The sequence below is a fragment of the Anopheles funestus genome, chromosome 2RL (genome assembly GCF_943734845.2).
Source record: "Anopheles funestus chromosome 2RL, idAnoFuneDA-416_04, whole genome shotgun sequence".
Lineage (NCBI taxonomy): Eukaryota > Metazoa > Arthropoda > Insecta > Diptera > Culicidae > Anopheles > Anopheles funestus.
This window is the reverse complement of record NC_064598.1, coordinates 21,439,533-21,463,376: the sequence shown is the minus strand read 5'-3', so window position 1 is coordinate 21,463,376 and position 23,844 is coordinate 21,439,533. Positions and strand designations below refer to the sequence as shown.

Genomic DNA, 23,844 nt, shown 5'->3' with positions numbered 1-23,844 from the left:
CGATGGATGGTTTTCTGCTCACCGAAGCATCGCCGAGCGCCAAGATAAGGAAGAATTCCAATTAACTTGCCACAATATTCAATTATACTTTCCACTCGCAAAGCTCACACGCGAACCGGCTGGGGACATCGGCTTCCGCTTATCCAAGTGTCTTGCCTTGTGTATTTACGGGCGCTGCGAAACCAACAGTACATGTGCCCCGGGTCAATGCATTCCGATCGGGTTCCTGTCATATGCACACATACAACGCAAGCACATACATACATACTAACTGGAAAGTAATTAAGTTGAGAATTTACTAACGAAAGCCTCCCGGACCAAACTGAAATGGTTGAGCACTTATTCCGATCATGCGCTTGCACTCACCAAAACCGGGTCAGGCACGTCAACTTGGCTAACTTAATTGTTCAGCTGCACTTGCTACACTTGCACAAAAATTGCAACAGTGAACAAATAATTGTTTATTCAATTAGTAAGAAAGGAAGATTTCAACTGGAACAATGTTATAGTTTTCTGCCAAGAAGCTATTGGCGTCTAATTTCAATACAATATTTAGTATTTAATTATTTTCTTGCAGTCCCTGTTACAAGTAAACTATCGAAATCAAAAGAGGAAAATATAATAATAGCAGTGAAAATTAAGATTCGTGATGATTGACTATTTGGATGTATAGAAAAAGACAAATAAAGATGAGATAAGTCAAGAAAGAATGTCGAAGATAATTTAAACTAACAAAACATTCCACTTTAGAATAATACTTAGTCCCTTAAAGTATGCAACTGCAATGCTTCAACTACCATTCTACCATTCATAAAATTAGAATGCTGTGGTCGATAGTTGATAAGGTATTATTAGTTTTTTAGGTATTTAGTTTTTTTTTTCATTATTAGTTTTTAGGCTTTTTTTGCTGAATTTGAAAACTGGAATAGTTTTAGATAAAAAAGAGTTTCTTCAGCTCTCTGATTTTATTTTGAATCGTCAAGTAAAGGAAGTTTTTGGTGGCTATCAGTTAATATCAAATAAATCAATGTATTTACGCCAGTAACACATCAAAGCCAAGTTTAGTGTTCCGGAAAATTTGCCAAAAAAATATTCCAATCAAAACGTAACTCAGTTAAAATACACCGCCAAAAAAGAAGGATTATGAGACAGAAAATCATCATGCTGATCGGAACACGAAACGGATTATGATCATTGATCGATATATCTCATCATATCCCTTTTTTCAACCATTTAATACCAATAAACTTATGAAAGTAATTATTTAAAACCTAATGTATTGTACAACTATTAAATATCATCCTCAACCGATTGTCATTAAGTTCCGCTTAACGAATGTCATAACAGCAGTAAACTATTCAGCATGAATTCACGTAATATTCATGCCACACTTCATAGCCCAGCTTGTGCAAACACTTCCCACCGAACGTTTCAAAAACCGATTGGAATTTCATATATGTTATTCTTTTGAGGGGAGAAAAAAAACATCATTTCAATAATCGCTTTACGAAATCATTCCAGCGGGTGTATAGGTGGTGTTACCGATGGTGACCATTTTTCCCACACTGTTTGATATTTTATAACACACTACCAAAACGAACTGTTACCAAAGAACAAAAGACAAAAAAAAACATAAAGCTGCTTTTCATGCCACCTCCCATTGCTGCTCTCACTGCCTCATCGGTTTGGGGTTACAGTTTTGCTTGAAATGATCATTTTTATTGCATCGATTAGATTTGACACTTTTTCCAAAGGTCATCACCGATCCCTTCATCCGTGTCTGGGCCCAGGCTACATGTCAGCATCAGTGTTTTCGAGCAAATCAGCCTCCTGGGACTGACCGAGTGGTGGGACCCTTTCTTAACTGAGGACGATGAGTTTCGGTGACGAAAAGGTCACCCAAAACGATCCTTCCCATGAGATGGTCAGCTGATTGAACCGACCAACAACAATTCGATAGGGGTGTGTCTGTGTGTGTGTGGGTTTGTGATGTGTGCCTGTGGCAAAAGGATTTGAATTGTTCTGCAATCGTCACACCCTTCCCATCTGATCACCCCTCCGTAACGATAATGCTCATGTGCATGAGCTTTCTTTTCAGTGCCACCCTCAAATCCGGATGCTTTTTTCCAGCATCCACACACACACACATTGGGAAAACAATTGTAAGAAAAAAAGACCAACTGTCCGGCAGACCGATCTAAATGCTGATCAATAGAAACCTTCAAGTGGGTAGAATAGAAAGCACTCACTTCAGCCTCATACTACAACTGTTCCAGCGTGAGCACACACACAGAGAGTGGGCAGGACAAAAAGCATCGAAGGGGGCCACACCCAAAATAGAGGGTTCGAAATATGGAAAATCCATTTTCACACAAAAGCGACAGCAATCACACGGTACGGTAGTTATCTACGGGGTTCCAGCCGTTCTGGTGCTTTTTTTTCTTCTTCCCCCAAAAACCATTATACTGTTCCCTCTCACCTCTTGCTCTTCCATTGTCACCCTTTCCTTTAGCCAATCCCCGGGGGACAGTTTGTAGTGAAATTTCAACCCTGACACACGGTACACCATAACAACTCATTCACTTATCGAAACTGTTTCGGCATTGGTTGTCCGGGTCAGCGTTTGCATTAAGGAGAACGGGTTGGGATGATAAGGAGGGAGAGAAAGAAAGAGAGGGAGAAGGGAAGCGAGTGGGGAGAGTTTGACAGTAGTTTTTGATTTTCTTCCATCCCTTGCAGGACGTTGAGTGTTTATGGAGAAATATTGCAATCTGTGTCGAATTGAAAATTTCGACCATTTGGATATTTGTACTTTGCATTTTTGTTATAAAGAACAAAAGTAGAAAGTGATCGTTTTGGAAAATATTTTGTATATGTAAGAGTGAGTTTTATATTATAGCGATACCGTGGTACTCGTACCACGATATAAAAAGCGTATAACCAGTATAAGCGAACAGGCGGGCTAGTCTGCTCGGCGAGGACATGAAACGGGATCCGCCTCTGGTTAGGAGATTTTCAAATTGTTAGAATTTTTTAAATTTTTTTAAATTTTTTATTCTTTGTTCATTTAAAGCATTATTTCAGTGAAAAGAAACTTATTTCAACCAATTCGCATTAAAACACATCAATTTATAAAATTTAGCTAAAATTCCCAAAAAACCTAAGGCTATAGCCTCAGGAAATTTTCAATTTTTTAGAATTTTTTTAATTATTTTTATTCTTTTTTTATTTAAAGCATTGTTTAAGTGAAAAGAAACTTATTTCAACAAATTTGCATTAAAATATATCAATTTATAAAATAAATTAAGTAACTAATTTAAGTGAGGATTTCGAATTGTGGAATGGCTTTTCCTGTTAATAAAAGATCCTATTTTTGTCATTCCTTTTCTAATTAGTTCGAATTTTATTCACCATTCCTTCAATATGCTAGGAATGTGAATAAACGTAAAAAGAGTGTTGAATATTTTTAATATTTGTATGACATTCTATAGCCTGTACCTTCTGCGAAAGGATCTAAATCAGTTGACCTTCAGTTTTGGAATAAACATTTTTCTACGAAGTGCGATGATTATTGTGCTACTTTGTTATGGAGTAGATTTTATTCTATGTTTTCCATTGCAGAAGAAGGTATAAAAGGCTTGATAAATAGCAAAAGACGGATTGTTGAAGTTACGTTCAATGTAATAATGTATTAAAATATGTTTCATTTCAAATAATTTAATTGAATTACTAACAAAAATTGCAGAAAATGTTTTTAGATCCCTAGCGAATCACTAGCGTTACTGAACGTTTGAGGGATTTGTTAATTCAGCAAATAAATTTCATTTAAATCAACACCACTCATCAATGCCATTTCACTCATCACTGTTCGCGTCTGTTAGACGCAGTGGAAGTGATAAGCCTGCAGTCGAAGTATAAAATATTAACGTCGTGATGGTTCAGTTCGATAATATTTACGACAATTTTACATCAACATGCGAATGTTGTTCGTAGCGAAAAAAAAACCGCTTAGCTTTTAGTTCCCGTCAATCGGTGTGACGTTGAAAAAAGAAAATATTTAACAAAATAATCCGATTAACGCGCAAAAGTCCGAACTCGACAGCAATCCATCTTCCAACTGATTAAGGCCATCTCCGGTACTGGATATCAGCTGTCTCTCTGATGCTATGTTTTGTGGCTTCCTGGCAAACGACAACGAATCGATAGGAGGGAACTTTCCCACGAAAGGAAAATCTTGCCCCGCTTTACAACCGGAGACCATTTACGAAATAAAACCCCAGTTTAGGGAAGGAATTATTAACAGGCAAACGGAAGAATTCTAACCCCTTTAAGCATTTGTACCGTCATAAAGCTAAGACAGTTTCTTTTATTTTCTCCCTTCCCTTGTAGCCTTTACGAGGCAGTAGAATAAAAATGTGAGATTAAACGGTAAAGGAAATGAATGATTACATAACTGTTGACAATTTTGATCGTTAAGCAGTTAACGCGATGGCTCCTTTCAACGCGATCTTAATTCGCTTTGTTAGCGATCCCCAAGTCCGAAACAGGCTTAACCATCACAATAAAATCCCCATTCTACTGCAATACTTTTCTCGATCATTTCAGATCTAGCTCCAATCCGTTGCATTTTTTTTTCATTTCATTTCCTATAAATTTAACATCGCCATTACGTAAGCGGTGGAAGCGTACTCGGCCTTCAGCCCGGAAGGCCTTCAAGCCGTCAACGGTATAGGTTCGACCTAAATGGATTCTTTCCTTCCGGCCCAACTTCCGATTGCGATTCGTAATGTAAGATATTGCCAGCTCACCACACCGAAGGAATATATTTCATTGGAAATTCAACGAGTGTCAACTGGTGCAAAAGTGAACGATGAATTATTGTAGCTCATTTCGATCGATAGCAACTTTTAAATAGAACTTTGTACTGGTAACAAGTTACGTTTCACATGTGCTAGGAAAGAAAAAGTTCTTTATACTAATTCGATCATCTTAGCTTTAACTTAAAGTTTTTTTTAAATATTTTTTACTTCTTAAAAAAACAGTTAAGAATAGCAGCACCAATTCCTGTTGAATTTAATTGCTTCAGTAAAAACGGTGTGGAAATCAATTTAAAAAAAAATGTTTTCAAGTTTAAACGAAATATGTCGAATATTTTCTATTCATGACCGATCTAAACTGGGAAAAAATCGAAAACTGTGTAACAGAATGCTTATCTATTTCTACAACTTCCTCTTCAAATTGAAGAATCCAAAAATAGATTTCTGTTCGATACTTAACCTCAAAAACTACTTTAACTTCCATACTCTTAATTTTTTTTCTTAAACAGTTTCTACTTTCAAAAATGTTGAAACCAAAGCAGTTATTTAAAAAATTTCATAAAACTATTAGAAAAAAATAAACATGGTAAATTCACATTCGTTTATCGGCCAATGCAATTAAGTTAGCGCTTAAAAAACTTACTCCACAATCAATAATGACACCGTGATCTGTTATCACCGCCTTGAAATCGCAATCGGATTTCCCTACCCATTTCATTTCCCCTCCCATCCTTGCCGCAGTGTGTGCAAAAACCACAGGGCCACAAATCTCGACAACAAACGTTCAGCTTTTGTCATCCATTTTTGCACCAAAGTCGGCGTGATCGATGAGAAACGGGAACGAACAAGGGGATGAATCAGGCGATATTGGTAGTTGCGAAACAAACAACGATAGCATAATACAATAAAAAAAACGCGGATGAAAAAAAAACCACACGAAACACAGGATAAAAATTACACCCAACCGAAAACCGAATAGCTCATTGAACAGTGAAAATTGCTTCGATAACGCAATAACGATTAAATTAAAACAAATGAAGGGTGAATTTGGGGTTGCTCTGGTTTATTCGGTGATTTATTCTCACCCTGCTGGCTTGCTTTACGCGTCCATTCAATGCCAGCATCAGCATCGTTGTCTCTATGCCCTTCTTGGTGTGCCGAAAACCTCGACCATTCCGTTGGTTCTATCGTGCTGTTGGGCCAATGTTGGGCAGCAGCCAATCGATGCTGCGGTGTGGTGAATTTTTTTCCAATCTCATCCCGTGCAATATCTCACACTTCTTCTGTACGAGCTGATACAGCTTGCGGGAGGGTGAGAAAATCTTTAACCATTTTCAGCATGTTACCATCTGGTTTTAACATTTCTGATGATAGCTGTTTTTCACGACTTGTTTTCTACTCTTGCCAATTCGTTTTTATTTATGTGTTTGATGTTTTTCTTTTTCAGAATGGTCAAATTTATATTTTTTTCTTTCATTTTTAAAAGAAAAAAACTTTGGTAAAGTATTTTTCCAATACGTCACTTGTAAAATTAAATACATGTATGCTAATTGCATACCTTTTTGGCGCCAATAATAATCTTTATTGGCTCATACAGTAAGTATTACCATTCTGTACGAGTTTTCCACACAACTCTTCACCAAAGAATGCCTCAAAGCAATTAGCCAAATTATTGAAATACAAAAGGATGCACATTTGCCAGAAGGTGTCCATTTGCAGGAACGGGCTATCTCCCGTTCAATAACGATCATAATGAAGTGCTATCATAAAATAATGATAACAATAATAATAATGTTAAACTGATGATTATTTCGGTGCGGATCGAAATAAAATTGTGGGCCCAACCTCGCACAATGTTGTACCCGTGGTTATCGTGCTGATCGTTTGTGCCCGGCCTGAGGGAGCGATGGGGATCAACCAATCCACCAACCAAAGGGAGAATGGAAAATGGACAAAGAGAAAAGGAACGTAATATTTGGTAGAGGACAGGGTGTTAACGATTTCACCCTGTGGGGAAGAAGCATAAGCGGACAAAGGGTTTCAGAGGTTTCGTTTGAAATGAAAATAAAATGTCCATCGAAACCACACCATTAGCGAAATTTGATGGTTTCGAAATTACCCCAAAATGGCAAGAGCAAGCAACAGAGAAAAAAAAAGAACAGCCAAACTTTAATCCTGGAAAAGCCAATGACCTTTAGCTGAAACTCTTTCTCCTACACTTTGTCTACCGTTTCCCGCCATACTTTCCCTTCAGAGCTGGGAACCGATGCGACAACCGAAGCTCACTTTCGCCCACGTGCCGCCAACGAGGCACCAAAAACGGTGCACGGCAGTGGCTAATGGAAGGCTGCTGATGCGCTGGGCTGCCGAGGCTCGCACGGTGCACCATTTTGTCAATTTTGCCTCACGGACGGTCAATTTGGATTATTGGTTTTGAGAAGGGGGGACTATTCGGGAAGGGTGGTCAGTATCTAGCTTGCTCATTCTCGTAAACCGAGAACTAGTGCCGGTCGCGATTGGCTACGGACAGTTTGTCTGTTTTGGATTGGTTCACCGCAAAACCGACCGAGTTGCAGGGAGGGTCAGCTTATGTTATCGGTTACCGGGAGTTAATCGTTCGGTGGCGGCTGGTGGGTTAGAAAGTTGCATAACTTTCACTTCGACCGATGTTAGCTAATAACAGCACTTAAGGCTGGTTGCGCGAGGAAATTCTGCGAACTGAGCGAGCTATCTGAGCGCCCTGCCGAAGTCCGCGTGGGATCGAATTGATTTTTTGATTAGCGCAAAGTTTTGCACCATACTTTTCAAGTTGCGTTCATGTTTTGAAAGCTATTGATAAACTTATTACTTTTGCATTACTTTGATTCTTTGTTCCCTTTCTATGAATGTTTGTCCCATAATGTATTTATGTGAATCGCGAATCGAAAGTGGAGTATAATCAAGCTAATTGCTTTAGAGAGTAATAACTCATTAATATTGCAGTGTAGTAATGCAACGTGAAAGTGAGTTGATTGATTCTTTGAAATCATTTGAAATTACTGCTAACTTTGGTGAAACGTTCAGGGTCTGATTCATTAGGGACGCCATTAGAAGCGCACCTGATGATCAAGATCCTTCGCGGAATACACACACTAACAGCAAGTATTAACGGACACTGCACAACACTTACGAATAAAAGTTAAAGATCAATTTGCAGTTTCTCCAACATCAACTAGCGGAACTTCGTCAGGCTTTTCGTCTATCTTCTTCTAGAAATCTATTCTCGATTATACGTAGTAACTCCTTTCCATCTACACATTCTGGATATTGCAGATATGATATTCAAGTAGATCACTTCATATAACTCCTGATATATCAATGATCTAACAAGAATGCTATCACTAGAATCCCTTTTAGGATCTTTCTTTGTACGGCTTTCTCATACTTACTGCAACTCATCAAAGATTTTCTTTGAAATTTTTATTTATTTTGATGTATCGCAATCTTTTAGTAATTAGTACTATTGCAACAACGCAGGAAAGGCATATACTTCAAACTTAACTCGTGATCTGTCTGGTATGATCACGATCTTAAAGAATCCCGAGAAGAGTGGCTTTCTCATAGCAGCAATATAGTCATGAACCTAAATGACCTCCTGATGTATGTTTGGAGGTATTCCTTTTTTTAAGTGATATGAAATGTACAGAAGTTGCTCACCTCAATACCAACAGAGAACCTAAGAAGTGAGCTTGTAACGTCGACCAAAAGTTTAGGATTGGAAATTGAAAACAATAACGTCGAAGATCTTCAAATGGAGCACACGTAATACCAATTCATTGAAGAACTTATGGAGTTTCTGCTTCCTATGTGAAAGTGCCTAGGTGAAAGTTTCTGCAGCAGAAGTTATAACAATTTCTCAATAAACTGAAAGACATTGAGAAGATGTTGAAAGAGTAGGATTTTACTCACAAGTTGATAAACAACGATGCAGTGGCTTTACTAATGAATGATCTGAATCAAAGCTTCCACTAGAACAAAACTTGGTCACTTCACAAAACCAAACACCACTGAACGTATTTACGGATATTGAAGTAGAATACCATCCATCCTTTCCACAAACATATTACTCTATCAAGCCTCGTGGACACCATTTTATTCGGAACATAAACTTTTCAATTCTGTACCAATCTCGACTGTACATCCGTCCCACTTTCACTCTCCCAAGCAAAAGAATTGGTCACCTATGGACAATGGTAGACAAATAGAGTGCACAAAGAAGAAAAGTTCGTAAAGTGACGAGACAAATATAAACTACCGACAACATATCGGACAAAAAAACCCCCAAGTCCCCCAAAACTCACCTATTTGTCGTTTCGTTTTATTGGGCACCAATTTTCCTGCAGTATTGGCCCAGTTATTGAGCACTTTCTTTCACTTAACTCCCTCTCTGCTCACCCAACTAAAAAAAAAACAAACGCTTTTGCGATGAATCTTGCATTGACTGTGACCATCAAAGATACCATCGACTTTTGGCTGTCCTTCTCTCGCTGCTGCTGCTAGCAACGTTCAGTGTGTTTCTTCTCAGTAGAGGTGAGTGAACGAATGGCTGATGGTTCTTGGTGAGTTTGTCCTCCATTTCGCAGACAATCTTTGTGAAATCAATTGAACGCCTAGAAGCAGAAATAGCAGCATCATCATCATCAACATCAGCTACCGGTCCGGTCTGCGCCCAAGTAAACTTCCAAATTGACAATCTATTATACTTCTGATAGCACAATATTTGCACTAAGAAGGGGTACAGGACCGTGTACAACACCGGTAAGTATAACCCTAGGCTTCGATCGTATGTTGCACTTTATCCCCCAAAAGTTCATAGGGCTATTAAGTTTCAAATGATCTCAAAACAAAGCAAAAGTAAGTAATAAAACGTCTGCGCTCGAATGGAAAATTCATAAATAGTGCCTTCTTTTTGAAGAACGAACGCACATCATATCGCAAATCCTTTCCCTCCATTTTTTTTAATATTTTCCCCCCAATAATCTATCAACCTAGGGCGAAATATCATCTACCGTAAACTATGGTTTCAAGATTAAGACGCTTTCCGGATGGTAACCATCGACCAGTGTTCCGTTGCTATGGGTACCGATTTCCCTAACCATTTTCCCTGAATCCTTCCATTCACAACAGCTTGCCCAGGGAAACGATTTGCTCGTCTGTGTGACTTCGTGTGTTATGTTTCCCCCCATCGTAATCTATCTTATATTAACTTGCTTTTTTTTCTTTTCTTTCCTGCTTTTCCGCCAGATTATCGGATCCAATCAGGTAGACGAACTTGCAGGTGTAGAGAACGATGCGGAAAACGATGGCATCCACACGGTCCGTTCATTTTATTGATAGTGAAACGATTTCGAAGCAAATATTTGCCCCAGCCCGTTACAATCTGCCGCTGTTTCTGTGCAAAAGTTAGTGAGAAAATTATACCTGCCCGATATAGATATTGGGGTGGGAGCAGGGTAGTGCTTCTTCAGTAGCAGTCCATATTTCCCATCTGCTCACGGCTTCGCTTCCTTAATACGGCGAACGTTTCGGAGTTCGATTTCCTGTACACATCGAACCCAAAACAACGATGCAACACCATTTGCAATCTTACTTTCAGGCAAGCGGTCCATACATTCAGCAAACACTGCCCCATCCAAGGTGGGAAGAGTGTTTTGTAGACCAAGGGACACCAAGACAAGTACCCCTAAAGGCAGGAAACGATGGGAAAGCAATCTGACAGGAAGTGGGAAATTTTTGGTAGATAGCAAGGCGATAAAGATTGCCATCGGTTGGTGGATGGGACGGAATGATCAACACACACACACACACACACAACCACACACTCATATATAGCCACGTCCAAGAACAACTAGCACCGGGATAAACTGTCGGCGTTGAACGTTTTCGTTGGATTCGTTGGAAACCGCTCGTTTGGATCGTACCGGTAAATTCGGAAACAATTTCTAACCAAAAAACAAAAAAAAACTCCCACTCCGGAAACTGCCATCCCACAAAGGTTCGTGATTTTCTCCGGATGATTTTTCTTCACCACGAAGGCAGGGAAAGGTTAACCGCCTTTTTCCCAACCGAAAGGATATCGGATGAAGAGAAAGTTTATTTTTCTCATTTACGGCCTTAGTGGGACTTTATTCTTTATTTTTCGTTGTTGAATCCGGTGTTGCGAAGTTGTTACCATTTTGTCGGGACCATCCCTTTCCTACGGGGTTTGTATCGAAACAATCGAACGCTTCGCTCAAAATGGTGACTGAAAAGCGTACGGCTAAGGCAAAGATAGTAACTACGGAACGAGAGATAGATCAGCAACGAGTCCGTTCAACCTGCCTTGTGTCTTGTGTTTGTCATTACGTTTCCCCGTATCCGGTATGCAAAAGGTATCCATTCTAGACTTGGTCGAATTTCTTCCGTTTCCCCATGGTGGGGTGAGCATAAATGGTGAAACTTTTATTGCACATCTTTGTTTTCTTGCCCGTCCATTTCTATCAAATCATTTTCCACTTGCCCACCGGTACGCTGGGAGGATATCTACTTCGCTGTTACAAAGGCATGAGTTTTACCATGGTTTCCGCTGCCAGGATGTTTGAGTTATCTTCAATTTCGTTTTTGAAAAGCAAATCACATTATTTCTGTTTTGTAAGTTGATCCTTCCTACCCGCTGTGGGTTTCCTTTCCACCCAACCCAGTCCCGGGGAATAGGCTTTTCGTAGAAACAAATTAGCACTTCAAATGTGTACTTCATTTGCCACAATGTGCTTCGAGGGAAACTAATCTTCTAATAACATTATTTCTTGTTTACATTCGAAGAACTGAACGTTCATTCCACTCCGGTGGGAAATTCAACAAAGCAGCAATGTTCGAGCGATCAGGAGAAGACAACACTGTTGCAAAGGATGGCGAAATATCACATCAACGAATTAACGAAGGGTAAGTGTGCTACAATCAGTTTATTAAAAGAATATTTTACTTCTTTCTATTGTTCCGTAAATATTGATTTTTTTTATTTTTCAAATTAAGACCTATACTAAGGTGACATTTTCAAAGAAACCTACATCAAGACTTTGGTAATTTACACGGCGATCTACTCCTACACAATCGATTAATTAATCTAGATCAGATTCATTCTCACAACTTCAATTCGTTAAGTTCAATTTAACTATTTTAATAACAACTAAGACACTCTAAACTGACATATCGAAAAATAAAAAATGGCGCATACTAGTAACTTACTGAATCGTTTACTTACCCGAGTAACTATCACTAATTTGTAATTTTTCCCGCGATAATTTTGCAGATTTGCCTCAAATAGTGGCTACCGGTGGAGAACGTACGTGGCTACAGCATCATTCCATTCGAGAGAAAAATCCCTACCATGGCATCACTGCCTACAAGAGAAATATCTTCCTATCACCCCGTTTTCTAATGATGAATTCCTTTGGCTTTGCTAAAGCACCCATCGCCTTCAACCGATACTTTGGGACGTCCTGTCCACGGCACGATGTTGACACGGCAGCCAAGTTCGTTGGTGCCAGCCTGGCAACGATCGGTGTTGGAGGATCCGGTCTGGGCATCGGAACGGTGTTTGGAGCGCTCATCATTGGGTACGCGCGCAATCCCACGCTGAAGCAGCAAATCTTCTCGTACGCCATCCTTGGCTTTGCATTGTCCGAAGCGATGGGTTTGTTTTCCTTGATGATGGCATTCTTGATGCTGTTCGCTTTCTAGTGTCTTACTGTGTCGCTTTCACACAGTAACATATCTTGAGATTGTTTAGAAAGGAATAAAAATATATAAATTGAACATGTTGTTAGCTTATTAATTTTTGGTTTCAATCAACGTTAACGTTGCAAGCGTGGTTAGTGTCTTAAAGATGTTTTATGATCTCTTGTATTACTTCCCGTTTCTTCTTGGTTTTTGCGCCCAGACGATACACATCGCTCACAAATGTTTTATTGAGTCAAGCACGAAACGAAACGATTCACTTTATCAAACGAATGAGATCGATTGAAACGGTCATTTGGGGGGGGGACAACAGATTTTACCGACAATTTTACGATCGATCGACTATACTCCTTAGTAACGAGACACGTCAAATGTCAAACAACCAAAAGGACAAGGAAAGAACAAACAAGATACAAACAAGATGAGCTAACAACCATAGCCAGCCATAAAATAGTTAATTGGTGGAACAACCGGCTAAGATGCACTTTCCTGCTGCATCGCTTCCATCTTGACAAAACTTCCCGGTATCGATGTACATAGTTACCTGGCATAGTTTTGTTGCAAAGTTCAAAGCAAGAAAATGATGTCGAAAGTTGTTTCGAAGAGTTTATTGCTTGCCAGCTGGTAGGACAGTGGAAAATGCAATGGAAGTCGGTGTAATACGGTCCGCCCGTAAATCGAGTTTTCCTTCAGTTTGTTAGTAAATTTTCCAAGAAGGTTGCGATAAAGTTAAGAAGTCTTATTTTAATCCAAATGAATAATGCCAATAAAGACTTTTCCAAGCAATATATTTATTTAGAAGCTGATAAACGACTACTTAAAAATAGTTTAAATATTGTGCTACTGTTCCATTGTCACCTTCCACCTGCGAGAGGATTAATATTCAATGCAAACGTTTATATTGCTGTTATTGCGTTTATAACTCAGCCCTCGCTTTGATTCATTAAGTACCATCAACACTGACGCACGCTGTTTTTCATCTTACAGATACATCCAGCCATAAAGAGAAGTCATTTAAAATTAGTCAACCCCAATCCGGTGCGACGGCACTCCGCCAAGGATGTCGATGTAATGCGCACCGCCTCGGATGGCCCCGCTGTCCTAAACCTCTTCGGGATGGGCACAAGGAGTGGTCCCTCCCGCCGGGCAGGTAAGCCTTCACTTTCACCCTCCCGTTTCTGTGCCTAATTTATGCAGTGTACAATAAAAATGAAGCTCACAAAGCGCGCAACCGTTCCCTGTCTCTGGCAACAAAAAAAACCCGTTCTTAGGCTCCTCACGTGCGACACTCAATCAAATTTATCTAAATTTTCCCTCTTTATTACCATTTATGTTCCATTGGGTATTTTTATCACAGACTAGACTTGTGCGAGGTGGAAAAGGTAGTGGAACGAAGGTTTGTTCGCTGCCTTTTTTTTTGCTCTAGCGTGGCTCGATTTCGTTATTTGGCAAAAGGGGGTTTGAATTTTCACCGTCAAAAGAAACGTCGCCCCGTGTGAAAGCTTTTTGGAAGGTAAAGGCCGATTGCTTTAAACGCCGGCCCGGGAACACGTTGACATGCAAAAGGAAGGGAAGTGTACGGGAAAAGGGAGACCACGTGCGCCATGGAGAATCAGAAATGAAATTTATCTTTCCACCACATCCCAACAGTTTCGGTGCGTTTCACCGAATCAATATCCATCATCTTTTCCGGCACACGCACCTGGCCCACCCGAAACGACCAATTTTCCATCTCGTTTGTGCAGGATAGGCCACTTTTGTTAACGTTTTCCACCCCGCGCTTTTATCCAGTCTTCTTTTACCTCCTCACGCTGGCAGAGTAGCTTACCGTGTGCTAATGTTTATCACCTTGATCCGATCGGATCCGATTGCGTTTCGAATCAGCTTTTCAGGGCTGCCACTTGAAAACCTTCCACCTTTCAAAGCGGGTTTTCCATACACCCACAAACACACACACACACATACAACTTTACTTTACCGCTGGTTAGATCCTTCCTAGATCTTGCTTTTATCTAACCAACGGTAACAAAAAAAAAGAATGTGAAAAAACCCAAGCCTTGCTCCTTTAAGTGCTTCACAAGAGCGTTGAGTGTGGGCCATCCTCGCGTCTAAAATTTTATATCGATGCTGACTTTCCTCCCCTATCGCATCACACTTTCACTCGTCCGATATGTCTCTTTTACTTTCTCTTTTTTTTGTTTGGTATCACTTTTCCGTTTCCGTTGCTTGGTCGGATGTGGACGACGATGGTACGCGATGACGATAATGATGACGGTGATGATGGTGACGGTGGTGAATTTTGCGGCAGATATCGATTAGGTGGAAATATCGCCGATTTGGCTAACCGATCAACAGGTACCAAGGGACGGAACGGTCACCCGACTAAAGGTAGGTTTAGTAGTTTTTCATTCTTTCCGTCTCTCTCTCTCCTTCGCCCTTTTGATGCCGTATGTTTCGCACTGTATGTGTGGCTATTAGATGGTGTATTTGTATCGCAAAACCGAAACCACCCTTTCCAGGTTAGATTTCCGGCCAATCCTTCATTCAGTTTATTCAATCGGTGAAAGGACAAGATAGATGAGGATATGTACCATCGAGAGGGATTTGGTGGTGAACTTATTCTTGTTTATTGCTTTGTTAACTTGATTTTTCTATTGGTAAAAGGATGTACCATTTATTTCAATGAAAATGTAACATTAAAATGTATTAGAAATTGCAACATTATTACAATTATTATACATATATACAAAATTTATAAATTTCAAGAATCGTACTCAAAAAAGTATTCCTCAAGGATAATAAATTTTACTAATATTTTCTAATACCACAAACCTGAAAATTTAATATATTAGTATTATCAGGTGTGCAATCAAGTCTGTAGCAACTAGCTTAATAAATTTGAAGGATTTAAACGGGGCGGCCCGGTGGTGTATGTGATAAACGGCGCCGGTCCACACGGCAGGACCGGGGATCGAATCTCATCCGGATCGTCCCTCCGTAGCATGGACTGATTATCCTGATACGTGGTTAAAAAAGTCTTGATACGGCCGTTCTAACCAAGCAGGAAAAAACATTTTTCAAAAGTACTAGGCGTCTCCATCGGTAATTATTTAGTATTTCAGTGTAAGTAATTGTTTGCTTTATTTAGTTTGCCTTTTAAAGAAAAAACTCTAGTAAGCCAGAAATGACCGATGTGACTTTAGAGGTCGTTAAAGCCAACAAGAGAGAGAGATTTAAACGCGCTAAAACAGTGCTGCCTCTCCGATCACATTCGCCACCGATTTAGTTGCACTTCACATGGTTAATGAGCTCGAATGAAGATTAATTCCCTTTGTGGTCATTTCACGGTATGGCATTTCATGCGGCTAAACTGCAACTAGCGCTAAATGGAGTTAAACAAACCCAGGAATTATTGCGTCCTGAGCATCAGTTAAGCTGAGTGTTTGCTTTTGCGGTTTACTTCCCTAGAGGAACGAATTCAAATGTCCTGTAGCTGTTTTCTACTTAACTATTCAATGATCGTCATTGCACACTAGACTCCTAATCTCTTCCTATCTAAACTTAATACTGAGATCTCGACGGATAAACCGTGTAAATGTCCTGCCTGCGTATGTTTATCTCATTCTTAAACTGCATCTATTTGTTGAACGGATTCTGTTCTATGCCTTTATTAATACAAATTTTGCAGCGACAAGGAATATTAATACATAAGCCATAGATAATACATCAATTACTTTATGGTTATTTAAACGTGTGAGAGAATTTTTGAAGCAAAAAGTTTGACAACAAAAAATGGAAAAATATTTTTCTATTTAAGTTCCAATAGTTCCTTCAAATCCATTAATACATAAAGCTCCCAATGTGTAGGAACATATTTTAACACAATTGTAGCTATTGTCAAATTTGTCAGCGTACATCAACAATGTTATCATCTGCCTAACAATGCCGGCATCCGAAGGATTATACAGTAAGCAGCTCTACACAATGTAGACGGCGCGCGTAGATACCCTGTTACACCGTCATCAGTTTGCATTTGCACTTGCTGCTTGCTCGTTGTCGATATTACGGTAGCAATGAATAGTTAATTGAATTCGGCTACGGGAAAACCGGCCAGCTACCTATAAATACACTTTCACGCCTCACCAGACCAGATGGGATTGATTTTTTTGTTTTGCCTGCTCACACCGGGCCCACATATAATGCGTTATAATCCCCTGGCATGCAAAAGGATTATTGCAACTGTAATTTTACGAATCGAAACACACACACACACATCGCACACATAATTGACTAATAGGGTTATTTATTTCATTGGCTTCCTTCGTTGTTTAAAGGTTTCTGTACGGGGTTTTTTTTGTTGTATATGTACTTCTGTTTATTTCATTCGCTACACTTACGTTCTTTCGTTCTAGGACATTATGCCAACCGGAAGCGTGTGAGACCAACGCTTTACACCGAGTCGAGCAGCAACCGGGACACGATCAACGCGATCAACCTGCCGGCCGAGATGAATAAGTTATTGCATCCGAGCAAATACTTTGTCGGTAAAATACGACCCGGTAAGTACTATTTATGCACGGTTGACTTTTCCGGTTTCAGTATAAAACACGTGGGAGGGGGGGTTTGTTTGGGAAAAATGTATTTCATGCCAGCTTTACGTGCCCACTGGAAGTAGCTAAAGGTAAAGGAATTTTGTTATTATTTTTTTTCTTTTGGTCGGCCCCTTTGGCTCTTTTTTTTGTTTTTTTGTTTGGATAAGTTGAGGGTGTTAAGGTGACGGGTCAGTAACCTTTCCAAGATGCATTCATATGTTAGCGAATGTATGTCTATTACCTACAGCTCCATATGGTTTACGGACCGGCTCCTGATGCTTTACATTTCATATTTACATTTCCTTTCTTACTGCTAAATTCTGCTTTATTTTATGGACTCTCTCACACTCGACTTACACTAAAAAAACCCCCCCCACCAATAAAATACAAACAGTGCTTTAAATAAACATAAAAACCCAACCCATGCTTCGCGCAGGCATAAACGGTACGGTACTTTATGTGACACACGCGGGCTCTATCGACGTATAATGTCGATGGTTTTCACGGCACCGAAAAAAAGCCGCTTTTTGATAAGCCACAAACCGGTACAAGGTACACGAAGGGATGGGAGGCTGAGCAGGGCCAGCACAAACCTGCCCCAGATAGGCGTACGTTCCGAACGGATTGGCAAGGAAGGAAGAATATGCAAGCTGCCTTTAAAATTGAACGTGGTGGATCGACGCAGGCCAATGAATGGTGTTGAGCTTTCGTGTTGAGGGAAGAAAAAAAAAAACACACGGAAGAACGTATGGAAAAATGGAAAATCGGAAAGTCGAGCAAACCTTACAACCACCCACCCACCCCGTTCCGGTCCAAGTGGACCATGACCAAGAGCACCAAATTGGATGGGTGTTTATGTTGGGTAAAGAAGCAGCTGAAGGAAACAAAGTGTGCCCCCTTGGGGAATGGTGGGAGAGAGGGGATGTGGGGAGGTGTTGGAAAGGACAACACCAGGAAAAAAAACCATACACAACCCAAGTTCCCGAGTCTTGATTTATAGCCGAAGCAGTATGAATATGAAAGTATTTCTCGTGTGTAAGTAACGTTACAGAGGCAACCGTGCGGTCGTGATCCTCGTTTTCGTCGTTTGCATTATAGACAGATGGTTGGGCAGAGGGAAAAGGGTTTCCTGGCGTGGAGTGTAACTGTGCGTCAGACCAAACGTACCATACAAACACACACACACACGTGCATCAAATATACACACATCATTGAATCTATTGAAAAGCGAACTTCAACCCGCCGCGTGGCATGGAACCGATCCTTTATATGACGCTCCTTACCCGTACTGGCGAGACGCGCAATGGCTCGAGAATGGTGGATTCTCCCTTAGCAACTGGGCGCAGTATGTTCTCCCGTTGGGTCTGCGAAATGGATTAAATAGCCGGGGAAGAGCGCACTGAGGGAAGGCGAAACTTGGGCAAACCTTGGGAACGGGTGGGCAAAGTCTTGGCAAATAAAACATATCCGGATGTGCGATGATGTACGAGCGAAGTTGATGGGATGAATAGTAAGCGGATGAGAGCGGCCTTTTGAAATTAAACCATGCTCCGGCTTGTATGGCGTACGGGGACTGGGGTGTGTGTTTTTTTTTGCCACTAGAAATCAACCTTCTTACAGAATGTTTATGATGTTAGTGGGACTGGAAAACATAGGACAAAAAAAAATATTATATTTTCTATTTTGTCTTGCATTTTGTAATGCATTTTCACTGTGCTGTTCTTGTTTTATTTTAATATTTCTTCAATGATTTAACAACTGTCGATGGTTTCATAAATAGTTGTAAATTATTCTCCATATGAACCGAATTTTACTTGAATGCTTTTAGTACTTTTATCTTTTTCCCCCTATTTCTTCCCAGTACAACAGTTGATAAGCTACGAAAGGTACATTAATCGTAACGGATGATGATTTATGCTACACCAAACAACCTTAGGTGTCGTTCGTAGAGTTCCAAAATCCTTGGGAACGTAAACTCAGATCCTTAAATCTTTCGCACCCGCATGCGTGTGTGTGTGTGTGTGTGTGTAATTTTGGTACGTGTGCATAAGCGTGCATGCAAATAAATTGGAAATCATTACAATTCCAGTCATTCGCCCGAACCAACCAGCGCTAAGTGACTGCTGGCTGACTTATATGTGCACGTTTTGCCTTCCGGTACCTTCACACATCGGAATACTAAATATATTTCGAGCACTTAGTTCCTCTATCAGGATCAGGAGGACCACCGCTCTTTTCATCCCGAAGATTGAAGCATTTGTCCAAGGAGCACATTAGCTTTTCGGTTCAATCTCCTTCTCTGGTTGGTTGAATTCTGGTGTGTATTATGGAGGGAGGTTTTTTTTTGATAGCCATAAAGACGCCACCCTTGGTTCGATGCCGTTGTGAGGATGAATAATTTCATGTTAGGTTTTTTTGTTTAAAATTATGGAAATCCAAACATATTTCAGTGCAGTGTGGTTTACTTTTTATTTTCGTACTTCGTACATAAGAAGATGAGCAACTTATGCAGCAGCTATCCCAGTCGGGGGAAACTCGTAAGTTCTACAGGATGCTGAATGCGACACGAGGCGGTTTTACTCCCATAACCGCTATGTGCCGCAACGAGGAGGGAGATATCCTGTCGGACGAGCGAGAGGTGATCGAAAGGTGGAAGTGCTACTTCGACAGGCACCTGAACGGAGCAGATGCAGGGGAGACCTCTGCAGGAAGCAGAGGAGAGCAGTATTGCGACAGCCAGCAGGATGACGAAGTGCCCCCGCCATCCTTGGACGAAGTCATCAGTGCCATCAAACAGCTGAAACGTAACAAGTCAGCTGGCAGCGATGGGCTGGTGGCAGAGTTGTTCAAGATGGGCCCGGAGAGGCTTGCCGCACTTATGCATCGGCTGATCGTAAGGATTTGGGACCAGGAAGAACTACCGGACGAGTGGAAGCTGCGTGTCATACACCCAGTGTACAAAAAGGGCGAGAGACTGGACTGTGCTAACTTCCGAGCCATCACAGTCCTGAATGCTGCCTACAAGATCCTGTCCCGAATACTCTTCTGCAGACTTGCGCCCCTTGCCACAGATTTCGTCGGAAGCTACCAAGCTGGATTTGTTGGAGGCAAATCGACCACCGACCAAATCTTTACTCTACGGCAGATCCTCCAGAAATGCCGAGAGCATCAGATCCCCACGCACCACCTGTTCATTGACTTTAAGGCGGCCTACGATACCATAGATCGGACCGAACTATGGAACACCATGCAGCAGTACGGATTCCCTGGGAAGCTGGTACGGCTGTTGAAGGCCACGATGGATGGGGTGCAGTGCAAGGTGAGAGTATCGAACATGCTGTCGGAATCGTTCGAATCTCACCGGGGTTTGAGGCAAGGGGACGGACTCTCCTGTTTGCTGTTTAACATCGCTCTGGAAGGTGTCATGCGAAGCGCGGGCTTCGACATCCGGGGCACGATTTTCACCCGTTCTCTCCAATTTCTCGGCTTCGCGGATGACATCGACATCATTGGACGGACATCTGCGGCGGTGTGCGACGCGTACACCCGACTGAAACGCGAGGCCGACAGAATTGGATTGAGGATCAATGCGACGAAGACAAAGTACCTGCTTGCCGGAGGCTCTGACCGTGATAGAGCCCGACTCGGAAGCAGAGTATCAGTTGACGGCGACGATCTCGAGGTGGTAGAGGAGTTCTGCTACCTTGGTACGATCGTAACTTCGGACAACAACATGAGCAGCGAAATCCGAAGGCGCATTGTTCAGGGAAATCGTGCCTACTACGGGCTCCACAAACTCCTGCGATCCAGAAGGCTCCAGCAACACACGAAATGCACGATATATCGCACACTGATACGTCCGGTAGTCCTCTACGGGTACGAGTCCTGGACCCTGCTAACGGAGGATGCCAATGCACTCGCTATTTTCGAACGGCGGGTGCTAAGGACTATCTTTGGCGGTGTGTGCGAGCAGGGCGTGTGGAGAAGGAGAATGAACCACGAGCTAGCTGAGCTGTTTGGCGGTGCAGATATCCTGACGGTGGTCAAAGCCGGAAGGATACGATGGCTGGGGCACGTGATGAGGATGCCGGACTCATGCCCCACCAGGAAGGTGCTCGTCAGCGATCCGTTCGGCACGAGGCGGAGAGGAGCACAGCGAGCTCGTTGGCTGGATCAGGTGGAGTCAAACCTGTCGGAGATCGGATGCAGCCGGGGGTGGAGGACTGCAGCACTGGACCGAGTTTCCTGGAAACGGATTGGCGACCAGGCCATGTCTACGCGACGTGCTCGACCATGAGCAGGCCAGAAAAGAAGAAGAAGAAGACATAAGAAGATGGTTTTTTAGTGTTTGGCAGCGAACAACAAACAAACAAACATTAAATTGTATAATGCTCCCACTATTCTTAGTAACAACTTGGCTTCTACCAAAACTAATGTTAACTTCACGACATTTGCGAAAAGATATAACGAGAACCAAAAAAACATGCCACACAATCAGCTCGAGTTGGAAATGGTAGTTGAAAAATGGTGGGAAAAAACACATCATCATTTCCAAACGGACCGTCGTACCCTTAATTTGCATTCCCCATAACGCCGTCCGCCCAGTCCATACCGGACGGTTGTTGTGCACGTGATCCCGTGAATGGTGATGCGTTGACGTGAGCGGGATTATTTGCCTTGTTTTCCCGGGAGTGCAAGTCTTACGCTTTATGTCAAATCGCACGACACAAATGTTGATTTATGAGACCGAACATTTTCTATGCGAGCGACAAAAGAAAATAGCGAAAGTGATTTTGAACTTTTTTTAAGAAAGCGATTTTTGTTTTTCGGTTGTACCAATATATGAGACGTTTGTGCAAACAAATAAGAGGAATTGAAGCTGTGTGAAAGGGTGTCGCATTTTTATAATTTCATTCTAGCATTTTGAGTGGCGATAGGATAAAACAGAAATAATTGAATACAACAATAAAAAATCTGTCCAAAGGATCTGAGGGTAATTGAGAAGGTTAGTGATCTTCCATTAAATTCCTATTTCATAGCCAATCTCGTCCAGATTCTTTTCTTGGCATGCGGGGAATGGCTAGATCCAAACTAAGTCCAATAAGTTTATGATTTACAGAAATCCTTAGAGAAATATTTCCTTTTCAAACAAGACCTCGAAGTCGAAGACGTCGAGGTACTTCTTAGTCGGATGCTCCAACAGCTGCGATAAAAATATGAGGTCATTCAGCTCTCGGTCTTCATCTTTAAGTTCTTCTGCATTTTAGGGTCGCCCATGTTTTTGTCTAGTCAAAAACATTCCGACAATCCTTTATTTCTCATTACAATGTTGACATCTCCGATACTAATTCATATCCTCCTTGCACAGGTGATCGTATGAACGAGCGTCCAACATCGCGTCTGGCCATATCTGAACTGACAGCATGTCGGCGTGATCCGAATAGTCCCGGTCCTGGGCAATACGATCCCGAACCGAAATCACGCTCCCAACAGCTAGCTGCCCTTAAAAAGATGCTGCATTCTTCATCGAGTTGCTACATGTACGACCAATATTGCTACGAGCCATTCTTCCGACCACCACCCGGCCGGTATGACATCCGTTTCGCTCTATCGCAAATGCCTACAGGCCAAGTCGGTACCCGTAGGGAGCAGATTCACGTTCCGATTCAATCGACAATCTCGAAACCGCACACTGATGCACGACGGCCACCTCCACCACCGCCGCTGAAGCGAAAGGTTACGCTTCGTTTGAATTCCATCAATATTCCCGTACGGCCCCGGAAGGGACGTCGTAACATGAAGGTTGCGTTTATGAGCGGAAGTGCCCGGTTTCGTGATCGCGACTTTTTCCCTATCGGAGGGTTGGGAAAACCGACGACAAGTTCCACCAGTAAGCGGCATCGACAGCAGCAGGCAACAACATCAAAGAAATTACACGATACGGAGGGCTGGACACAGCACGAAACATCCGCCGGAAGTGCCACACAGAAGTCATTGTCAGTGGAACAAGCGGATCGGGGTGAGCACGAATCAGAACGGCCAGAAAACGCGAGTGAAGGTTGTGTTCAATTCCTTGCCGCACACGGTATCTGTTCTCAGGGGACGTTACTATTAACGGGACCCGGCAACAGAATGTCGACCAGATTCTTCACGGTTCCTAAGCTCACGCGTAATCGGCAGTAGGATGAGTTTAATGGATTTAAAGAATCCGTAACACACTGAACTGGTTTTTTTTTACAGAAGAATCGTCCTCATATTGTCCGTTATTTTTTTTCTTATATTTTAAATTGTTAGTGTGTGTGTGTGGTCCTTTTTTATAAATTAACTAATGTTTCATGTCTGTCTGCCTTTCAATTGACTCCGGACGGCACGGACAGGGACGTCAAGGCTTCTTAATGGGAGTTTTAAGGCGTCTCAATAGAAGAACTTAAAAATAATTTATGCTAAATATTTTATTTGTCGAACGTTAGTGACTCACTTACTGTTTGCTACGCTTGATGCTATACACATAGTAACATTTTCACTTGCGAAGATATATTACTATTACTCAAGATAATTTTGAAGTAAACTAATATGGAAATTCATGATATACGACACGTGTTTCATAAGATTTGTATGTTGTTTTTGTTCATCCTTTCAAATTCAAACCGCCACAAATTGGAATCGCATGCAAGCATGGA

General features: G+C 41.5%; 1 protein-coding gene across 1 annotated transcript; it reads left to right on the top strand.

Annotated features, from left to right (window-relative positions):
* Positions 1-8,911: 8,911 nt before the first annotated feature.
* Positions 8,912-23,773, top strand: LOC125761342 (uncharacterized). The gene is made up of 7 exons (XM_049422370.1): positions 8,912-9,614; positions 10,101-10,258; positions 11,658-11,777; positions 13,560-13,722; positions 14,881-14,960; positions 16,985-17,131; positions 22,533-23,773. The coding sequence occupies exons 2-7, from the start codon at positions 10,147-10,149 to the stop codon at positions 23,345-23,347; spliced, it is 1,437 nt and encodes a 478-aa protein (XP_049278327.1). The 5' UTR covers positions 8,912-9,614; positions 10,101-10,146; the 3' UTR covers positions 23,348-23,773.
* Positions 23,774-23,844: the final 71 nt, after the last annotated feature.